This window comes from Tigriopus californicus, chromosome 8 (genome assembly GCF_007210705.1).
Source record: "Tigriopus californicus strain San Diego chromosome 8, Tcal_SD_v2.1, whole genome shotgun sequence".
In the NCBI taxonomy this organism is placed as follows: Eukaryota; Metazoa; Arthropoda; class Copepoda; order Harpacticoida; family Harpacticidae; genus Tigriopus; species Tigriopus californicus.
This window is the reverse complement of record NC_081447.1, coordinates 1,929,466-1,951,658: the sequence shown is the minus strand read 5'-3', so window position 1 is coordinate 1,951,658 and position 22,193 is coordinate 1,929,466. Positions and strand designations below refer to the sequence as shown.

The following is a 22,193-nucleotide window of genomic DNA, read 5'->3' as shown; positions in this document are numbered from 1 at the left end:
TTATTTCAGGTACTAAAGGGGGAAATCAAGCTAGTATGGAAAAGAGAAAAGGTCCGATGTGATGGTTTGATCAGAGATCTATAGATCCGGCATTCAGGGATCAGCAAGACATCGAGGTGTGTATGAATACTGTCCCCTATGGGATTGAAAATGAGTTAACTCATGAGATAAAATACTGGGAAAAGAGCAGAGACCAGGAAGAAGATGTCTCCATTTTGTTTTGAAAATAAGAAAAATGACAGTACATCATCATCATCATCATTCGCCATCAATTTAGATCTCGCAAATGTCAATCTTTCCCCCAAGAATCTCTGACAGTGTTTGATATTGGCCTTGTTAAAAACCTTGCGCTCGAATGAGTTCAAGTTTCCGTCCTAATTGATGTCAATATGAGACCATATTCTCTTGGTTGCATTCAGTCCATGGTTCATGATCCAAGGCCCATATTTTCATTATTGATGAAGTCATCTCCCGTTGATCCTTATAATGAAACCCCCAAGAGAGAGGAGGATTCCCTTTACAAGGATGTTGACTGATCTAATTCGGCTTCTTCCGGCGTTGCCCCTTCTTACTCAGCCTTTCTACTGTCGACTAAGATACCAAACATTCTTTTCATGGAACCACCATTGAGCACTGTAATGCACTTCTGGAACATTATGTTCCATTTAATGCTTGTGGCAACAGACGCTTTTGACTGCATTGTGACAAATTTATAACCTCTACTAATACGGAATGACAATAAGAAAGCCAAATCTTTGGCATTGGTGACTGGAAATGCAAAACCCGAATGTTTGGTAAATAAATGGGAAAAGACTGAATATTTTGAATACACTTGACGAATGTTGAAGAGTTTGATTGGAAGTTCATGCCCATTTTTACCAGTGAAACAAACTCCCAAACGAAGCTTCTCAGCAGAGACAAGAAACAAGAGAGGATCAAGGAATGAATGAATGAATGACGCGCTTATCGAATACCATTGTCCATCAGCAAATCGGAAAACCTTGGATCTCATTTCCCTTTCCCTTCTCCTCTTGGATTTTTTCTCCTTCTATTGCTCTCTTTAAAAGTCAAAATAGAAGCAAAAATAGCGATATCTTCTTAACATGTAGAATATTGTTTGGACAGTCCGTTGAGTCTGTACAATATCTGCAAATATATTAGCAAGAATTGAGGGAAAGCAAATTAGATCGAGGAATATCTTTATTGGTATGATTGTACCTATGTATAGATAACAACAGAGTGGTCTTGGTTGTTACTATTGTCACATTTAGAAAATAGAATACTGTTCCTTGTTTATGACCTCTCCTCATTGTTGTTCAACTTCCAGGACACGGTAATGCACTTTGTTTGCCCTAAGAATTGAGATCAGCAGGTGGGGTCCATTCCAGCCTTCATTTTGCAAAAAGGCCATTTCAGGACACTTGTTTTCATACAATGAGCTCAACCTTGTCTTCTTCATCAGTCGTGGGTGGAACGTAGAAGCACTTCTCTTGTAAAAATTGCGATACACTCGAGTACAAATGCAGTTTGGCGCCTTCCAGAAAATGACCTTCATCCGGGTATACCTGAAAAATCAAGAAGGCCAAACACGAGCTTCAGACGGGAAATCCAAGTCCAAACAGAAGGTGGGAGTGACGGGAAGGCCATCTACGTACGTCAATCGGGAGCCTTTATGAACAAGCAACTTATTTTGAGGTTCACTTTATTTGCTCGTGGCCCAAAAACCTGAAGATCCCAGCTCAAGATGTTAAGACCAAAATGAGACGCGAAATATTTTTTCCTTCCAATAAACAGAGATTACAGTGATTGACAGTAGAAAAAGATCGTGTTGTCTTGGCAAACCTTCAAAAGTTCGATGGTTTTTGTGAAAAACTGAACCCATTTTCCCCAATAAAATCGGAATTGTTTACATTTCTTTGTGAAAAATAAATATTTTACATGAAGGACAACCATTGGCGTTCATGGACAAAACTAAGTTGCTTTTCAATTGTTGCACGATAATAACATCAGAAACGGGGGAAAAAAACCGACATCTAACGTAATATTGCTCAAACTTTTTACCTTTTTGTTTGCTGCAGAGCCCACTTTTATTGTTCTTGCTCTCTCTGAGAAAACATTTTTTTCCTTCTCGTTGCGGAAATTTACCTGACACTCGGAACGTTATCCAAAAAAGAACTAATCGAAGAGGCTATAACTTCATATTGATATACTATCGATTCCATCAAGGAATAACAGATAGTAAATATGACTAGCCCTAAAATATAGGGTTGAGGTGACATCTCATTCAGATAAGTGTGACTTTAACTGGGGATGCCTCCTTTCCTAACAGACCTTTTTTTGGGAGCAAAAAAATTCAACAAAGGTTGCGTGGCACTGCAAAGAAAACATGGCGTGTATTCGTCTTACTTACTTGCTGCTCGAAGGGAATGTTCGACTCAACTAGTTTCTTGGCCAGAATCATACTGTGTTGAAAGTGGACGTTGCGATCAGCCATTCCATGGGCCAAGAAGAAATGTTTACCTTGGATAGCTTTGATGCGGTTTAATAGACTACCTTCTTCATATCCTTTAAAATTGCCAGTTGGAGAGGGAAAGCCCATGTATCGTTCCGAGTATGAAGATTCTGGAAGTAAAATAGAGGGCACAAGTGTTATTATGTAGTTGACGAATAACCCAAAAATATTGCAGCCGACTTGGAAAATAGCATCATTGAAGTAATTAATTAAGTGGGTACTCATATTTAAAAGAATGGTTGCCCTTAATCTAGTGGTTTTGAGTTCTTTTATGAGCTTTACTAATGGCCAACTATTTCATTCAAAGATGATTGTCAATCATGATGACAAAGAGCAATCAAGTGGTACTGTATTTGCAAGTATTTTCGTGACGTTTACGGCCCAAATTGGTTTTGCATTGTAATGTTGAATGGCAAACAGTTCTTCGAGGCATCAATACCAACACAAATGCCAATAATCAACAGCCTTTTCAAAGGCTTTCAAAGTGAAGTTCGTTCATCCCATCACCATAAAAAACACCACCAATGTCTTTTTGAGTCATGAAGTCGTCGATTGTTTATTTTCCATTCAATTGCCAATCACTAATAATCTTTCTCAAAACCATTGCCGATCTCATATTTTGCCCGGAACAGGCATGGTCCAAAATCAACTAATGATATTAGTTCATTGCAAATGTAGCAACAAAAAAATCCTTCTACATTACCCTATAATTATTCAATTTGAGACTCTAGCAGTCATGTACTATGTAAATCTAGAAAACCACACGGACTTGTAGAAATATGGACTGAGGACGAGCTTCCCGCTATAGCAACTCAGAGCCACTTTTCGAATAAAAGTAGTAAAATAAGAAACGTAGTTCTATTCAATTAAAAGGTAGGTCATAATTTTATCAGCTGAGTTTCTATTAGTTTGTAGCTGACCAAGAGCAGGTTGAAAATTCGAATTTTATCTAGTGTTTACTACATAACTTAAACCATGCCCCCTGAGTTCCCTAAGCATAGGTTTGGGCTGAAATTTGCCCTAGGCCATCTGTTTAACAATATCTTGTGGTCGTATGAAGTGCTTATTTGGAATAAGATGTACGGTTTAGGCGATACGAAATTTTGGCTTCCGTTCGCAATCCACATCTCTAGAAGTCCGTGAATAGCAATAATGCGTATTGATAAAAAAGGGACATGAAAGACCATCGATGACCCATCTTACCATAGAGCCTCCAATCCACCACGGGAGAGACGGACACGCCGCAATTGATGAAATCTGCCTCGGGATGACTAAGCAACATACCCGCCATATAGCCCCCGTAGCTGACGCCCGTCACGCCCACACGGTTCCCATCGATGAACGTGTAATTATTGATGACATGTCTTAGTGCATGGATCTGATCGTGCACCTCATTCTGACCCAAGGCATGCTTGACTTTAGAGAGAAGAGCCTCTCCTCGCCCGGAAGATCCACTCCCATCGACCTCAAGGACGACGTACTTCAATTTCGTGGCCACAAACACGTTGAAATCAATCTTCCAATCGTCAGTCACTAATTGAGAACCTGGACCAGAGTACCTGGAAGAAAACAGCAGCATTTTTTCATGTGAGGGATGAATCGTGCTTTTCAAAAGGAGAGTACTAGTCTTCAGAATGTTGCAGATTCCAAGAGATCCTTTTTCTTTGTACTTTGGTTGTTTTATTTGAGATCAAATGGAACCTCTGGATGCCAAGTTTTTTTTTGAGAATCGATTCCTGTTACGGGCACGATTGCCAAAAAAGAGTCAAGATCCCTGCTTTGGTCCGTGTGCCTTGAAATTTTAGCAACAGCTAACAAGACAAATGTGTCGAATGAAGAATTCTCCATTGCTTTGTCTTAGTTGAAAGGAATCCTAAAAGCTTTCGTCATTCACTTGCCACTGATTTGGCATGACGAATTTTAGTTAAAAAAATATTTGATAACCGGTTCACATTGTGTTCAACAAACAACGTTCTAAAATGAAGTGACTGTTCCTTGCTTGATTGATGCATGCCTCTTTCGTGAATGTGTGGCTTTCAGTTCATTTATATCATTTAGCTCTTTCTTGTCCAAATAGCAAGCATCAATGACTGCCCTTGTCATTTTGAATGAAGAAGTATCTAAAGATTATCTTGTTCCAATCATACTTACACATGAAGAACCAGTGGATATTGAATCAACAGCTCCGGATCAAGTTCCAAGGGAAGGTACATTTTAGCTTTCAGCACCCCACCGTCCTCTTTTCCATTGGGAATATCGAGCATTTCAATTTTGGGATACGCCATGGTGCTCATAAGGTCAATCAACTGAGAGTTGTTGTCTAAAAGAGTGATATTCGAGCCAAAGCTCAAAGTTTGGTTGTCCAAATCTGACTCGATTGGAATCAAGTAAACCCCGGGAACATCTGGACCCAAGCAATTCAGGATAAAATGAGTGTTGCTGAAACAGAGTTAAATACCGTTGCATAAGGTTGAGTGCAATATCCTAAGTGAGTGCTCTCTTGATGATCTAATCCTCACCTGGGACTCATTACTGCATCATGGACTCTGCAATCTCTCCCCAAGGCCTTTCTTGATAGATTACACGTAAGGCATTCAGGCGAAAAGGGACTCTCCTCCCAATTGCTGCTTACAGCAAACAGATGGCGCTGAGACGGGTGAGCTTTTGGAACAGCCAAGAAGTAACTGGAACAAATTTTCTTTTGAATCTGGGCTACAATTTGTCCTTGAATATCAGTGCTCTTACATGACTTCTCGTTCTTCGTCCCACGACAAGATCTTCTTCACCTCGTTATGACCAATAGTCAATGGATGAGTCAACCGTTTGGGCTTCAATTGAATCAGAACCACTTGTTGGAAATGACCCGAATCTCCATCACGAATTGGTGCCTTGAGAACGAATGAACCTCCATTGGACGAGAAAATGGGTGGATCATGCAAGGTGGACCAAGCTTGAGTTTGAACATCTTCGCGGTAAACCTGGAGAAGAACCATGGCGTCGAGAAGGAAGAAGTTAGTTTGGAACCTGTCATCATGGAACATGACTTAGAATTCATTACCTCGACACATTTCCAAGATGGGAACTGACACTGGGATACAATGGTGACATTCTGCGCCCGGTTCATCCAAACCAATGCCAAACCATTCGAATTAGCCATCCAACTTACAGCTGTGAGGTAATAGTCCCTGGAACAAAGATCGATGATTTGGTACTAAATCCAGTGGAAATTCTCCAGTCTTTATCTTTGATCCATTGAAAGTGCTCGTGGACCCTAAAAGGAATTAGACTGACGAGACAGCCCAAGTTTTAGACAAAACAGTAAGAAACCATTTCTCCAAGGCCTCGTCTGTCATCAAGACCGAAACATGGCAAAGAGATATCGTTCAAAGGCGCCATCAATTCAAATTTGCCTCAACTGGAAACCGAATAGTTTTCACTTTACGTATTCAGGGAGGATCAAGTTTCCAGGACGAAAACTGATGCGGAATCCCCATTGCTTTCCGAATAAGGCCTCAAATGATGATGATGATGATGATGATGGTGATGACGATGAGTTCTTTTTTTCGCTCCATCCAAAATGAAGGCCATTTTCGGCAAGGCTCAACACCTCCCGAAGGTGAAGATGGGACGTAGGAATTGTGCCTTTTCCCTCCATCATCTTTTCTTACTCATGCAGCGTTGAGATCTGATCATCCATTATCTTGGAAATGTGTTTTATGATGACCCGGACCAAAGATGGAAACAGAACTAGATGGGGGACTTTGTGCCAATGAGCGAACGGCCTTTGAAAAGTTGCCTGTGCATTTCTTGGAGTGATTGCATCTCAAGCATGGAGGAATGCATTGGAGCCTTTACGGATTAATGAGCCAGCATTCTTTACTGAGGTTCGCGTCGTTGAAGAATTTGCTGAATCTCGAGCCTTTGGTTCAAAAGCAATTTTTTAACTCAAGAAGAGATACATGAAGGAGGAAGATAAAGTAACGAACGTTCCTTTCAGAGCTCGCTCTCCTTCTTTTCAAGTTTAAAAAAGGAGGCGAGCCAATATGTACAAGGCGGGGAGAATTTATTTTAACGTATGGGATTCCCAGTTCCTCATCATCATCATCCAACATCCTTTAGGAGAGGAACACTGAAGTTCGACAAGTGCTTGCGCTCAAAGTATTCCAATCTAGCTGATTTGTCGTTTCCAGCCTCTTCTCCCAGGTGTTTTTTTTAATTCAGTAGATACCAAATAGGATCCAAGTTCCTGGGAGTTCAAAAAGATTGCCAGTCGTTTTATGTTCCATGTTCCTCACTATGTTATGACCGAGGTACCAGAAGACGAGTATTTTTTCGAAATATATTTAGAAGCAAAAAAACTTCTCTTACTCGTATGCAAAAGTCGCTTTGGGTGGGTATAGTTCACGTTGTTCCAAGTTCTCCAGGGACTCGAAATTCACCATCCAAACTTTGATACTGGGATTTGTTGTTCCAGCCTGAAAGGCAAAATGAAGCCAAGGATAGATTAGAGTTTGGCCATGAAATCTAAACTTCAGAGGTATGGAAAATGTGCGGCTCATTCGGAGGTGTTCCTTCTGGTGTTGGTCACATTAATAGTTGGAATGGTGTGTTTGGCATAATCTAAATTTATGAGGCTGTTTTCATCAGAATAACGGATAATTCAAGGATAGTTAGGGAGCTCTTCAAGTGGAACACCTCATCCTTCTTGGTGCCAAACGAGACCTTCATCCAACTTTTGGTCTTTTTTGCTAACTTCTCATTTCTTGCGAAGATTTGTGGGTGAATTACGTTACTGCAGCCATCAAGCCATAAAATATGATAACATGCAAATTTTCCGTGTTGTTGGAAAATCTGATCTTGTTTGAAAACAATTCACTTGATCAGCCGCAACATCATTTAAACACAAAGGAATAGTATGGCAATATGAGACTTTTTTTCACGGAAATGCTTAAAGAGCACTTTTTTTGGTCTATAAACGTATAAACATGTTAAAAAAACACTTAATACTATGACATATCTTTCGAAATAATTGACATGTGTCCGAATGAATTTTCACTTCTTATTATTCACGATGTACTTGTGACAGTGGCCACGAAATGTTCCTTTGAAGATCGACTCAAAGGAAATCCTTTTCTAGATCTTAAACATGCGCGAGTCTTTGCACATTTCCAGAGACCATCTCAAATTTGTGAAGGTACAGCTGTAAACCGTCTCAAGGGAAGAAAGTTTGTTCCCACGTCAAAGTCTAACAATTAATGCATGCACTGGGCATATTTGTACCTTGGGATATCTCATCTTGCCAACGTGAGGATAAGGGTTGTTTCCGCGAGCACTCGCATCGTTTCCATAGATGTTCCAACGGACCTCTTCGACTTTGGAGTCATTAAATGTCACATAAACCAGCTTCTGTCCATTGGGAGAGGGCCACAAAGCGTTGTCTGCCTTCAGGATGTCCTCTAAAAACAAATTTTGGGAAAGTTATTCAAAGAATTGCAAGAAAACTTATCGGGGCCATGTCTTAAAAGGATCTTCTTGAAATAACACACTTTTCCTCCAGGAAATTCAAGGAAGGACAGGAAAGTTTTTAGCAACCCGTTTTTGCCAACAAAAGATCAAGCTGCACAAGCTATGAGGTCCGCTTCTACACAAGAACCGCAGTGTTCCAGATTATTAATTGAAAGACAAACTTTCCAGTGGCTGACAGCCAAGAGTGCGTTACTTTTGGCTCTCGGGTGGTCCAAAAATTGGTCCAAGTTCGAGGTGTCAAGTCCATCCAACTTTGAATGTATTCTAGGCCCAACTTCATGAAGTTGTCTAATGTGGCCTTTTTGACGCAGACTGAACCTTCCCAACTAATCAAGACAACTGGAACTGAAAAGACTGGGAAATCTGATGATAGGAAGAAGAAACACATAACCTAGGTTTGGGAGTTGCTTAAGTGCTCTTTCACTTAATAGGATCGGGTTAGAATCTCGTTGGCATTCAGACAGTTCAATGTATTGCATCTTGCATCGTTGTTGCTATTGTTAACATTATTGAGCTCCAGGGGAATTTTTCAAGAGATGGAATCTTGAATCTGACTTTCCATTGTTTGGCGTGTCAACAACGAGAAAATAGTTGCAGGCAATTTTGGAGGCAAAATACATTTATCCAGTAGTAAATCTTCATCTACCGACAGATTTGCATTCTGGCTGTCCAGAAAAAAAAGTATAAGCCATGATTCTAATACAAAGCAATGAAGAAATACGACCATATTTGCGTTATTTTATGTGAGCATATTCATGTGGGAGATTCCACAAATTCGGTGAGCTAAGCCGAATTTTCTCCAATTCCTATAATATAAGCAGGCTAAGGGAACATTTGAATAGGATCTGATCTACTCAGCCTTATTCAAAGAGAGCTCGATAAAACATGAATGACTTTTTTTCGGGAGAAAATCTCTGAAACTTTAGTCTCAAACGAGATTGCCAATTGAAGAATCTGTCTGGTTTCTGAATTTGGCAGCAGTCAAAGGACATTGAAGTCGGACGAAGGCTACTTGGCAATGGAATTAAATGAAGCAAAAATATCTAAAAAGTTGATATACAATATAGGTACGTACCGCAATCCTAAATTTGCCGTCTTTTTTTTTTACCAAAAAGGCCATTTTTGGTTTGATGGGTGCTAAAGTCGGATGGTTGAATTTTGCAAGCCATCATATGAACTAATTTCAAATTCCAATATACAGTGTTGAGGTTATATATCAGATTGGCTCTCCGTCTGTGGGTGTGGCAGGCGTCTAAATGGTTTTTAAAGAAAGGTCGGGGAGGAGAATTGAACTGGATCCCTCTTTGCAGGCCAGGAAACAGCGTTATCCACCTCGCTATGTCTGTTCCCAATGCTCTTTCCAATGCGTTAATGCTTAACTTTATTATAATAGCAGCATTTGCAGATTTGTTCAGCCACTGAACGGTATACATATTGACTCAAAATAAAAGTAAAGATCCATTAATCTGAACAAAAAAATAAGGTTGTTAATCAACAGTTTCACGCCGACATTGGTTGCAGGATACATAGTTATTCATAAGATCAATGCTCCCATAATTGTCCTTCAAACGTCTTGAGGACATATTTTTGCTTTGGAAGGCTTTAATTCAGGGTTTTCTAAAACAGTGAGAAACTAATTTGTTAAAAAGTCCCGTTTTTAGCTCATTTCCGGCTTGAATCCTTCGGCGAGCGGTGCTTCATTTTGACCCAATGATACCTTTTCTGTAGGTCCAATGCCCTATTACAGCTGTACAGGTAAAGTACTTCCTGTCAGATAAATTTAACATTTGGAACGAAGAATGTGCAGCATCGAAAGGGCAATCTTTTACTGACGTCCCATTCGATTATCTCGAGATCGAACCCTTACCTTCATAAATCCAATCAGGAATACCATGAATCACCACCTCAGGGATTACGTCTTCAATGGAACTGACCGGAAAAATCCTTTTGGATGTCTGTGACACGTCGGGAATGTAGAACACGGTGTAGTTCTCCACAAAAACGAGAGCGTCGTTTCCATTGGACGAGTCTTCTCGGGACGGCATCCATCTGGCATATTGCAGCTGGAATAAGCCATTCTGGTTGGAACGAATTGACGAATCATCATTCTTCGTAGACACAGGCCAGGTCAGTCTAAAAATGTAGGATTCGTTTAGATCAATTGAACCAAATCTACGAAATGCCGTGATGGAACGGATGAAAGCAAAAGCAGTGCCATCGAAAAAGAAACGGACAACCTTGGCTCAACTAGGATTTCTTTTTCACCATGTTCCCATGAGGGTCCAAAGTACTTCGAAGGGACTTGAACAATTGCACTTTGGTTTTGTAGCTTTTTTATCCTCGCCAAAATGACATGGTCTGCTTTCTATCTCTCGTGCTCCATTGTGGTCCCACATTGATCTCTATTGTTGGTGATGTTCCATGGACCGAAAAAAACCGAGACCACTTCTTGTCCAACAACCAGCCAACACCACTGTTTCAAATTGACCATCCCAAGGCTTAGTAGTTTTTTTAGAATTCCTTTCCAGTTCCCATAATGATGGTGCAGGCACCCTCATGTTCCACTTTAGTTTCAAGTTGGAACATGCAGAGACACATGAAGGACCATTAACAAACGGCACGCCCCTCGCATGTCGACAGTTTGTCAAGCAACCCTGAGTTAACATGTGAATAGGATTTATGCTCCCCAGATTAGCCTGTAGCAAGGAAAGCCCAAGAAACTAAAGAAATCATTTTATTTATTACGTAACCAACCTAAAAATGGCCTTGAAGAAAGTTTGAAGGTGCACTTTCTTCATGGGCTATTTCAGAAACCAGAGCTAAAACTAGTAACTATTTTTAGATTTCTCATAGCGAACCAAACCTACTATCTGAGTAGAATCAAGGCATCTTTTCATTTGTTTGAAGAGAGCCTGATTGATGGGCAAAATTGAGCTTCAATGGCCTTTGTTGAGGGGTCCTTGATTTTTTTTTTACTCATTCCAAACCCGTGAGAGCCAAGAGTGCTGAGCCATCAATCTTCCAACTATCCAAGTAACCACCATGGCTGCTCGTGTAAGCTCAAGGGAGTGAATTTTAAACTTAAAACCTCCATTTAAAAATGCGAGGCCCTTGGAAAGGCCCGTTCAGTTGGTGTTGGTTCGAAGTCAACACAATTTTCTGTGCATGAAAGATGAGACGACAAACAACCCCAATAGAATGAGTGAGAGGAAAGCCAAGAAGAGAAGGAGGGGGAAGAGGACGAAGAAGAAGACAAGTCCAATGGTGAGGAGCTCAAACTTACCCGGATTCAATCTCGTACACGGTGTATTGGGCAAATGAAGAAAATCGATATCGCTGAAATGAGGACAACATAGATAGAAAGACAGGATCTGGCGAGTAAGTGGAGAGCAAAATTTTCAGTAAGCAACATCGAGAATAAACTTGTTGGTTGCACTTGGTACAATCTTGCATTTCCTGGATTTCTTATCGGATTCAAATTGGATTGTGGCTCGACTAAACCTTGAAAATTTCAAGTGTGCAAATTTGCCCGGCTTTTCCTCTAGAGGAGGTTTGGGAATAAAACGTATTTGGAGGAGACCTACGGATTTATTTTGCGAATCACTTTCGGAAACATTAGATAAGATTGGGGGTTTTCGACGTAATTTTGTATGCGCACTTCTAGGGATATGCTATTTAACAGAGAATTGAAGCACGAACAAGTACTAATTTCTATATTTCAACAAGCAAATACATAAAATACTGCCTTTCCAAACCATGAATCCATATCATTCGACTTTTTCAATGTATTGGTTTTTGTCACAAATTGTACCAACACAATAATTTTTTGGTGGTAATTTTATAGGATTATAAGAAATGATGATTTTTTCAAGAGGTAAGTCATGTGTCAAAAGCTGTTTCAAACAACGACTATGAGGCTAATTTCGACGTCATTCTCTGTAGTATGAAGAAATCTAGCTTGTAAAGAATGCTACAATACTTTGAGATAGCAAACATTTTATGAAATAATATGTCGGCACATATCATGAAAGAAGGTTGTGTGCTTGGAAAGTGTATTTCAGCCATTGAGTAATACAAATCTAGGGCGACGAAAGACCTTGTACATACAAAAGCGAAGAAAGGTAATCTGTCGTCAGAGTATAATCAAAGCTCAAGATATGTTTGGTGCAATCACGATCCATCCACAACAAATGACAAGGCATGTTTCGTGCTCATCATTCGTCTCTTATTTCAATCATCCATATTCTCTGGTGAACTCACTAAATGTTCACGGAACAAGGCATAGGAATATTGGGGATTCGGCCAAAATCATGTTTTTTACCGCTTTTGCACTGTTTGGGCTACTCGTACAATTACCCACAATGCCTTTTTGCAACCAGTGTAACACCTTTTCATGTTTTCATCAAAATATATAGTAAAGTAACATCTTGAGCCTTGGTTTTGATGGTTTGTTGATGAAATGCAAACAGGGCAGATAGGCACGACAAGCATGATCGAACTAGAGAATAACCATTTATGTAATGGGCTGTTTTTGTTTTCTTATTGTTGAAAATGAGGCTTGATGAAAATGTATATAACCACATAACTTTTTTGAAATGCGTGTTTGCGAATTCAGATATACTTACGGTGAAAAATGATGTTCACTAAATTTCCTGTTATCATGGGTTGCCGGGGTTTAAATGATGGTTTTAAGCTTGCATGGGTCAAATTTGGAATGTGAACTTTTACTCTTTGTTCATTTGTAGCAGAAACGAACTTCGCAGCTTCCAATGAACAAAGTGCAATGATCTTTTTATGATAGCAATGTGTGACTTCGAGGACCGTAATACCAAGTACAGTTTGAAATTCAGTATTACTAAAAAAAGCTTTTCTGTATGCCCAGTCAATGGCTTAATTCAAAATGCAAAAAAATACTGGTCCCCAACACAACACGACAACCCGGCCTGCCATTATTCCTTCCATTAGAGGACTTAATTGCAACAACTCTTTTTTTAACATTTACCACGGATTCTGATTCGATTGTGCATAGTGAATATACATATAAGCCCCAGGTGTTATTCGGCTTTTTTTATACATTGAGACCATTTCGGCTCATTTCCCTCACTTTTTCATCCGAGTCCAAAACGTGACCCTTTAATCTTCGAAGTAATTAATATTGGTGATTGGTTGGAACTAACTGCTTTATCCACAAAGGATAATACAAGCAAGATTAGTCAATATTTTATTTGAAAAGGACGATTTGCCCAAATCGATGATTGCTGTATGTGAATTATGCGTTACTCGATAACATATATAACAAAAGTTCTCTTATTTGATAGAAAAGAACAATACTAAATAACAAGATTATCTACCCATGGTTCTTGTGACCAGTTAACTATGTCAAAAGATTTTCGAGATTAATGATTAGGCTAATTGGCCAATCAAAGCCATAGCTAATATTGACGTTTAAACGACATGCTTACGGAGTTGTTGGCTGTATTATTACGTATGATTGACATACAAATCATTAAACTTGACGCGACTAAGAAAAAAAACATGATAATAGAAAATCAAAGATCTGCACTTAAATTTCCTTGGGACTATCAAAAAAGAGAATGTGTCAACCACCAGAAAAGAAATCCGTGTACGCATTGAGATACAAGAAATGTCAAGACCAAGTTATTTACATGTTCGATTCATTTGAAAGAACCGTTGACGTATTTGATGGTCGAATGTGTATTGCATGTCTTAGAAAAATATGCCTAAATTGGAGAACTTTCCATTCCAGACACATCTTTTCTTCTTTAAAGAATATATTTTCATGTGGAACAAGAATAGATGAGAGCAAATCTAACACATTTTTGTTAATGAGTTTTTTGACAAACTAACAATAGTAAATAATCCTAGAATTTGATAGCAGCGTCAATTTCGAAGACAACCAAATATTGGTTCTTCATAAAGGTTCAAACATGCCACTTTCGACTTGAACTATCCTCCAGGAATTCAGGATAAAGCGTCAATAAACGGAAATGAAAATGTGTCAAAAGTTGATGTTCCATCGAGCTCGATTGTGAAATGGATCCTGTCATGTGCATCCATATTTCGATTGCGCATTTTTGTGAATAGCAATTTTGGGTCTCTCACCTTATGAAAATCATGTGTAAGCAGAAGGTACTTTTGGCTAGGGGATAACGAATACTTTGCAACGTTGAATCGTCTCTGGAATAGAAAACGAATTGACCACAAGTTACCTTGGAACAATAAGAAAGTTCCCAACTTACAAAAACGGTATTGATCACAATTTCCCGTGGTTTGAAGTCGACAGTGGAAAGAATGGAAAGGTGATCTTGAGCATCGCGAAAGACAATCTCTGAATCTGAAAAATTGATGGGATAGAAAAAAGCTCAATTGTCAAGACATTTAGCACAAGCAAACAATTACATAAAAATGAACCACATTTAATTAAATAAGTACTGAAATGCTAGTTTCATTGCAACAAGTTGAAACTTTTTTTTTAAAAATATTTTCCTACACATAAACATCAAGAAGAAAAAAGGAAAGTTTTATAGGAGAATTGTAGTCTGTACTCGTCAATTGATAGAATTAATCAAAGCATGACAATATTAGCCCATAGTTTTCAGAGTAATGCCTTGTTTACCATGTGACTCTAAATCAAGAAACCCTGTCATTGATGATGGATGGTATTGTGACACTCACCCGATATCCAGGACCCATTGAACGTCCTTGGCACAAACTGAGGGTCGATGATATCTTCAATTTCAAATGGTCGCCCTTTGGAGGAGTCGTCCTCAGGCGGAGGAGTGAGAATCAAAACGGCCACTCCGACACCAGCCAAGATTAATAGGATCATCAAAATGGCAATCGTAATGCCTTTCCAGTTCTTCTGATCGGCCTCGGCCGCCACCAACTCCTGAAGAGAATCAGAATTGATGCGTTTAATCATCGTGCACCAAATCTGGCCACCCTGCAGCACTTCTAGCTAATGGAAAGTTATGGCCGATAACCATGAGGAAATCGGACGTTGATTTATGTGTCAAACACGTCCAGAGTGCGGAACAAAATTGATCATGTAGCAGTAGGCTATTGTTAACAAAACACACATTCATTCCCTCACACGCGCAATTCTGCTGAAGAATGAACGCTTTCAAGTCATAAAACGAGTGGAGCAACCAAGTAAGCACAAAAGGTTTGTTCCTCGTTACAAAGAAAGGTTTCCCAAGCATGTTCCATTGAGGTGCGTCTGAGATTCAACGAGGTCGGTCGGTCTCATCGATTTGTTCCGAAGGATAACCACCGACATCCTAATGGACTCGTGATATCTAATGAAAGCCCCCAAACCACTTACATTCTCCCCAAACCCAGGAGCGGTGGCGTGCATTTCCGTGTATCCGAACTTCGATTTGACCTTGTGGACCACGGTTGGTCCGGCCACATCAGCAACTTGGGGATCAGCTCCTGACATGTTATTCTTGATAAGGTTAATGCCACACTAAGACCACCCTGTCACTTGTGGGCAATTTCTTCAGGTTCAAAGGTGTCGGATGGAACAAAAGGCAATCCCATCCACACACGATCCATGGGTTCCAGGAAGCTCAAAACCACAAAGACTCAATGGAAACTTGACACACGAAAAAAATCTCTTTCCCCACTTCACTGACAGCCACGAGGCGGTCGACGGAAGGCCGTGGGTATTACTTCCACATATCTTATGGTTGAGCAGACTTCTGTTTTGATACTGACAAGAGTCGGCGGGTGAACATGGAACGAGACGGGAACCTCGGAGAAAAAACGAAATCCTTCCCGCCTTTTTTGGATCTCTTGCCTCCAAGTGCACGCGGAACTGCAAGGCTTTCATCCGAATTATGACCCCCCAAAGTTCGACCGAGCAAGGAAAGGAGGAAGAGAGGGAATACTTTATCCCGAGGGTTTGGGTGAGAACCGGAGTAGACTTTCCCTCTGTCTTTGGCCTTCGTCCCTTCTCTGGATCGTTTCATTCACTCGCCTTCCTCGGGAAAGTAAAAGGCAGACGAGGAATGAACGAGACTTGGATATAACGCAAAACCAAAGCAACAGCACAACTAACAAGTGGATTGGTTCGGAGATCTTGGGTCGACGTACACTCACTCCTTTTATTCTCTACGTATTCACACACGCACGCACGTTCTTGAGGGAGGGAAAGTGGAAATGGCACTTATTTCCACTAAAAACCCTTCGAAAAAAAAGTCCCATTTAAAATGGGTCTCACTTGGTTCTACTGGTTCAGTGCTGGAGAGAGGGATTGCCAAGCACGTTGGAATTGCTGGGATTTCGCAAACATTTATTTGAGTACCCAGTGATAAATTGACGTCTTCTCCAATTTGGAGACCAACCAAAGGTAACTCCAACCAAAGGGACTCCCAAACAAGGGTCGTTACTTAATATTAAGGAGGGCGTAGTAGCATTGCAGAGATTTTGGCCCTCACACCAAGAATAAACCACTAACCTCGAACAAGAAGAAATGAGCCTTGACGTCGTTATTACAAGAATTGGCTGGCTCTCTGTGAATGAAATAGGAATGTACCTGGGGGAACATCAAATAATCTGAACACCTACAATTGCTATTTGTTTCATTTTGAAAGATGATGATCATAACTGTCATTAGACCGAGAAGTTTTCAACTCATGCTCGAACTGAAGTGACAATGTTCAGCCCTCTGTTAAGCAATCCATTCGGTTCCATCTGTTCATAAAAAGCGGGTTTTGAACTACAACTTTAAAATTGTGTTTAAGGTAACATTGAGGACAAATAAACCAAGCAAGGATTCAGAGTTCTTGGAGGAAATGGACGGAGCTGAAAACTTCGCGGAAAAAAAATCAATTTTTGTGGCCGACTGAGAAAGTGTCGAATACAATTTTTTTCAAGATAGATTGAGGGATGAAAAAGAGATACGGAAAAATACCTTTCCTCAAACTGTTGATTTCAATTACCAAGATGCAGCAGGTTAAATACAACATAGAAAACACACATAAAGTGAACTTACAATTCAATACAAAATGTATGAATTGAAAAGCATGAGGATTTGCTGAAGCTTTTGTGGAGATGAAGGCAATCACAGCATGCTATAAAATAATCTTTGATCTTTGTTTTGACTTTGCCAGGAGACAGAATGTCTTCGTTCCAAGCGGTAAGATAGAAAATAAATGCAAAGTCCTTCAACATTCTTTCGGTGCGCAAGTGTTTTCAAACATGACATTTATACATATCGAACGAAAATAGAGGTTTTGTGTTTGTTATCTAGTAATTGCATTCAGCTCACGAAAAACTGGCACACTCCTCCTGCTTTTCTGCTCCTTTCAGACTCATTACACGGTGGTTCATCATAGTTTTCCTCCTTTCACTTCTCGCAAAATGACTAGTACACTGTAGTTGTTATACCTTATGCAGTGAGAATATGTATAGATAGAAGTTTCTTCATTTAGTAGAAACTATGTGTTCGATGTTGAATGAGAGGAACATACTGGTGAAACATTAAGAGTCCTTGCTTGCCCTTTTCGAGTTGTCTCGGCTTGGCTACATTGGTCGATTTGACGATTTTGACAAATTTGACAAGTGAGACTAGAAAGTTGCGATTTTCAAAGCAGGAATTTACATCTTATTGAATTGATTTCTTTTTCATATTTCTCAATTTTAAGTGTGCTACATTATTTCTATTGCATTGATAAAATTGTATAACATCTCAGGTATACGATTTTTCGGTAAGAAAATAGGTTTTTATGTTTAGGAATGGTACAAAATTTCGTATTTCCCTCCAAGTGAGCTTTGAAGCCACTGTTTATATGGCAAATGGTTATTTTGGGACTTTTAGCATGTATGTACTAGAGTATTTTTTAGTTCAACGAATAATTGTTCTACACATTAATAGAAAAGCAATTTGGACTTGAAAGTGAATTTGGAAGCTTTGTCTTCTTTACAATGGATACGACTTGTGTTCTTTTTAAGATATCGATGATTGGGCTGAAAGTGGTCAGTGATCCTCATGGTTGTGGCATCCACATAGCGAAATACTAAACGATATACTTAACAGATTGAATGATTCTACTTGTTTCGAACAGACTTCGACATTCAGCCGTTTTTAAGGTGCTTTGATCCCCTCGAAACGTGGCTTTGTTCTTTAAAAACTCATCAAAACCTGCATTTAGATATTACATAAATGTTATGACGGATTCGTCGACAGGATTCGCCAATGGCTCCCTGGAAGTTGAAAAACCATTCATCTAACTCGGGGAGAGTCAAAAAGGCGGTTTTCTAAAAATAGTTTGTGCATTTGCGCAAGAAAACTTTAAAGTGGAAATGAATTGATGAAAGTTACTTCACATGACCAATGAATGCCTAAACACTTAATAAGTGGATGCTCGTTCTGAGAAACGTGCAAGTCTGAACTCCAATGTAAGAGCTTTCAAAAAGAGGCCTCTGAAGTGCTACAGTGAAAGGTTTTGATTGTTATGTTGGATGAAACCTAGATAACTACATAATTTGCCTTCTATGGATTGTTAAAGAAAGGAAAAGGAATGAAAAATCAAATTTGGAGCAAAGACAAACCTCACCGTGAGCAAACTACCTATTCAATAATCGAAAATATTGGGCTCAAAAAGTCATTTTTGGGGGTACCTTTTACACCGTATTAATTTGACCATCACAACTCAATATCCAAATACTGGTTGCTCGAACGAGCCTGTAATTTGTAGTAGTATACAAATTTATCCAAATCTGGTGCAGGTTGATTGGACACCTTGTACTATATATACTTTTGTTTCTTTAAAATCCGTCAGTTGCTTGTTTTTCATTGTAGTCTGAATCACTCTAGATACAATATCCTTGGAATTAGTTTAAATCACCTACTGTGTGTGCCTTTGATAATGAGAACATTGAGATAATTGTGGCATAGACAAGTCTCTAAATTAAACTAAGTTATAGTTCTTATAGGCACATATTTTTGCACTATAAAATGAACATAAGTGTCAACTAATTTATTTGCATCTTATGGTTTCATAGTTCTGGCAATACCAAAATAGGAATGATGCCAAAGAAAAGTAAACAGAATAAAAAGAATAAATGTAATTCTACATGGGAGCACAATCCCAGTATTAGTTAAATGTTCACAAAAGACTATTAGAATAACGACAGATAAACAGAACCTACATTAACCTGAGATATTTGTGAACAAGGGATTCATTTTGTGGAACTTAGCCTATTTTTTATCAACCACTGTTTTTATTTCATGCTTGTTTTATTTGGAGGTGTTCAGAGTCTATTGGGGTAAATGAAGGCGACCTTAACTTATGATGCCTTAACTTTGTAAGGATTCAAAATCCCCACCCTGAATATGTGTTTTTGACTTTTTGAATATGCATGTCGCCTCTCAAGTTTCAAACTTCAAAAGGGTGTGAGGTGTGTTTACCCCATAAGATTGATACTGTTGAAATAGTTCAAATTTTGAGAATATTTTTTTTTTATTAAGCATTTCCATTGGCTTAGCCAAAAAGGGAAGTAATGCCGTGCTAACTTATATGTAAATGTGTACTGCACATTGATTAATTTTACTTTTCAATATCGGAGTCAAATGGTACAGCTGTTAGTAAGAAGGTTGGATTGAAGTTGGATTGAAGCTGGATTCAAGACTCTCTGGATCAGGCCTTACCCTCGTTACGGATTCAAAGCCCTAGACCTAGGAGGCCCCTTCCCATCACCAATGCTAAACAAATCAACTATAACAATGCTCATTAGCATGACATGTTGGCAGGAAATTTTTGAATTTTAGACTGTTTGAAAAAAATATATAACCTTTAGTTCATCAAAGTATGGTCTTGATGAAGTATTGGTCATCCAAAATTTTAGCAAAAGTAATTGTAACGAGTAACGCCATTACACTTTCTGATTTTGGTGCAGGTTCGACATTAAGTTTTAAAATTCCTTACTCTTCAAAAAAATCATATAGCAATGATCATTCAACTTTACATTTGAATCAAAGGATCAGCGACTTTAACTTTTAGATCTTTAGATCAACAATACGTACGACTTGTTGTCCACCTTAAAGAAGTTAGTTTTGGTCAAAATTGACCACAAAACGCTTGGACTAGGTCTTAACTCAAGGTTGATTACTGTTACAGAGCGATTTAGCATTTCCTTGAGCGGTTTTGGTGCGTCAACTTGCTTGTATCTAAAACATCATTGGAAATAATCAAATTGATTGTTCTGTCTAGGTCTTTGTAAACAGTTTTATTCGCACTCGGTTTTGTCGATCCACTCAGAGGATCTTTCAGACACGAAGGAAATTGACTCTTTTCGTCATCGGACTGCAGAATGATTTACACTAAACCCTTTTAATGCCTTTCATTCCATATCGCTCTTTATTCCTGACTATGGATAGGATAGCGAGTTTGAAAAAAGGACCATGTTTAAAAATAAAGTATATGTCCGTGTTCGTTGACAAAAGTATCATTCAAGTGCCACAATGGTTCTGAGCTGCATTAGATTGACCATCAGCATAAACATTGTACAAAATGCTGTGTGATTGACATTCAATTTCACAAGTTCACATTCTACTAACAAAATGTCCTTTTTGAAGAACTTGATTAGATCAATGAAATGAAAAATAGCAATCGTGTCGTGACACAAGCAAAACAAACAGCTCCTGTTAGGTTGTATTTTCGTAACAAACTCAAGCTAAGTGCGTAAGTATCTACACTTGGAGAAAATCTAATAATCCATTCATTTAACCTTTAAACTATTCATCTATAAATTTTGACACTTAAAATTTTGACGAGGAACAAATACGAGTGATTCCTATAACAGTTTTGATTGAGAGGTTGAGGTTGAAATTCTCGTGAACAATCATGTTACAAAATCTGCGCACAAATTGTTCCTATGATTATCAGGGCTATTTTTCTGCCTTTTGAAACGCTGGGCTTTGCTCTGCTATGCTTAACAAAAAGCTTGCCAATTCCACAGAAAAAAATAACTTTAGTTGCAACGCTTTGTGGCAGCCTATAATCTTGTTTATCACATATTTCAATGGACAAAAGAATCAGTTTTTCTACTTTACTCAATCACCTGGTATGATTTTGTAGTTCGGATCAAAGGATGTTCTCATTTCGAAGTTGGAAACTTATTTGCCAATTAAATTTTGGTCACTTATAAGGATGGATCGGAGAAAATGATTTTAAATAATAGATTGATTTTCCACATTTTGGAGGCTTTTGTCAGGCCAAAAAAAAAGAAAATAAAAAAAATTATCAGAACCTCTAATTTTGATGAGAAAAATTGCATGTGTGTGTGTGGGGGGGGGGGATGGAGGGGAGAGGAGCAAATGGATTGGAGGGATCAAAAATGTAAACCTTGAAGATTCACTACAATAGATTCTGAATTCTAGTTAAGGAACAAGCTCATGGAAAGAAGTTTTGTAAAAGATACCTTTTGCACCTCCTTTAAATACTGCAAACTGCATTGTCCCAATCTTCTTGGTTTGTTGCAACATAGTACTTGTTCTCTAATTCTCCCATTATTCCTGCTTGCCTTTTTGGCAAAAGCTCAAGCTTTTCCATAAAACTGCAAATAGAACCTCAATGCTTTACAAAAGAGTAAATATAAAAACATTTGCATTATAGTCCAGGTCTCTTGGCCCTAAGAGGTAGCTAAAAAAATGCACCCAGAAGAATCAGATTTGATCTAGGAACCTGCATGGCTTAGGATATATATTTGGGGGCCCAAGTTAGGAGACAACTTCAAGGCCTTTTGATTTGAAAGATTACGAAATAATTAAATATTTTTAAATCTTTGGTAATTACTTCAAACCTTTGCAAAACTAGTTTCATGTTGATTTTGAATGTTTTTTTGCTTTAAAGTAGGCTGATATCTTAGTGTTTGAGAAAGTTTTTCCTATAAAAATAAATTATTTGGTGCTTTCAAAAGAATATTTTACTGATTATATGGCCCTCAAAAATTTTTTTTTTCGAGCCCTCCTTATATGATTTTTTACGACGCCTTGGTGTTTGCCTAAAAATGTGCAAAATCTATTTGATGCCATACGATTTGAAAACTGTCCATAAGTGTTGTCCCAGCCCTGGATTTAAGGTGAATACTTGTAACCCCGGAGGCTCTCTGCTATTTTTGAGGACAC

The 22,193-nt window shown here is 38.8% G+C and overlaps 1 protein-coding gene across 3 annotated transcripts in view; it reads right to left on the bottom strand.

Moving 5' to 3' along the window:
- Positions 1-1,182: 1,182 nt before the first annotated feature.
- LOC131885728 (inactive dipeptidyl peptidase 10-like) overlaps positions 1,183-22,193 on the bottom strand; it is a 54,163-nt gene continuing 33,152 nt past the window's right edge. For 2 of the 3 annotated variants that reach the window (XM_059233864.1, XM_059233867.1), the window contains exons 2-15: positions 14,735-14,948; positions 14,299-14,393; positions 14,162-14,236; positions 11,322-11,374; positions 9,906-10,171; positions 7,793-7,968; positions 6,881-6,987; positions 5,571-5,697; positions 5,258-5,490; positions 5,032-5,196; positions 4,664-4,951; positions 3,716-4,071; positions 2,411-2,622; positions 1,183-1,565 (exon numbers count right to left, since the gene is read on the bottom strand). In XM_059233864.1, coding sequence (XP_059089847.1) covers positions 1,428-1,565; positions 2,411-2,622; positions 3,716-4,071; positions 4,664-4,951; positions 5,032-5,196; positions 5,258-5,490; positions 5,571-5,697; positions 6,881-6,987; positions 7,793-7,968; positions 9,906-10,171; positions 11,322-11,374; positions 14,162-14,236; positions 14,299-14,393; positions 14,735-14,948 — 2,505 coding nt within the window. In that variant the 3' untranslated portion in view covers positions 1,183-1,427. Of the gene's footprint in view, positions 1,566-2,410; positions 2,623-3,715; positions 4,072-4,663; positions 4,952-5,031; positions 5,197-5,257; positions 5,491-5,570; positions 5,698-6,880; positions 6,988-7,792; positions 7,969-9,905; positions 10,172-11,321; positions 11,375-14,161; positions 14,237-14,298; positions 14,394-14,734; positions 14,949-15,383; positions 15,911-22,193 lie in introns of those variants that run through there. The other variant, XM_059233866.1, reaches the window with a different exon arrangement.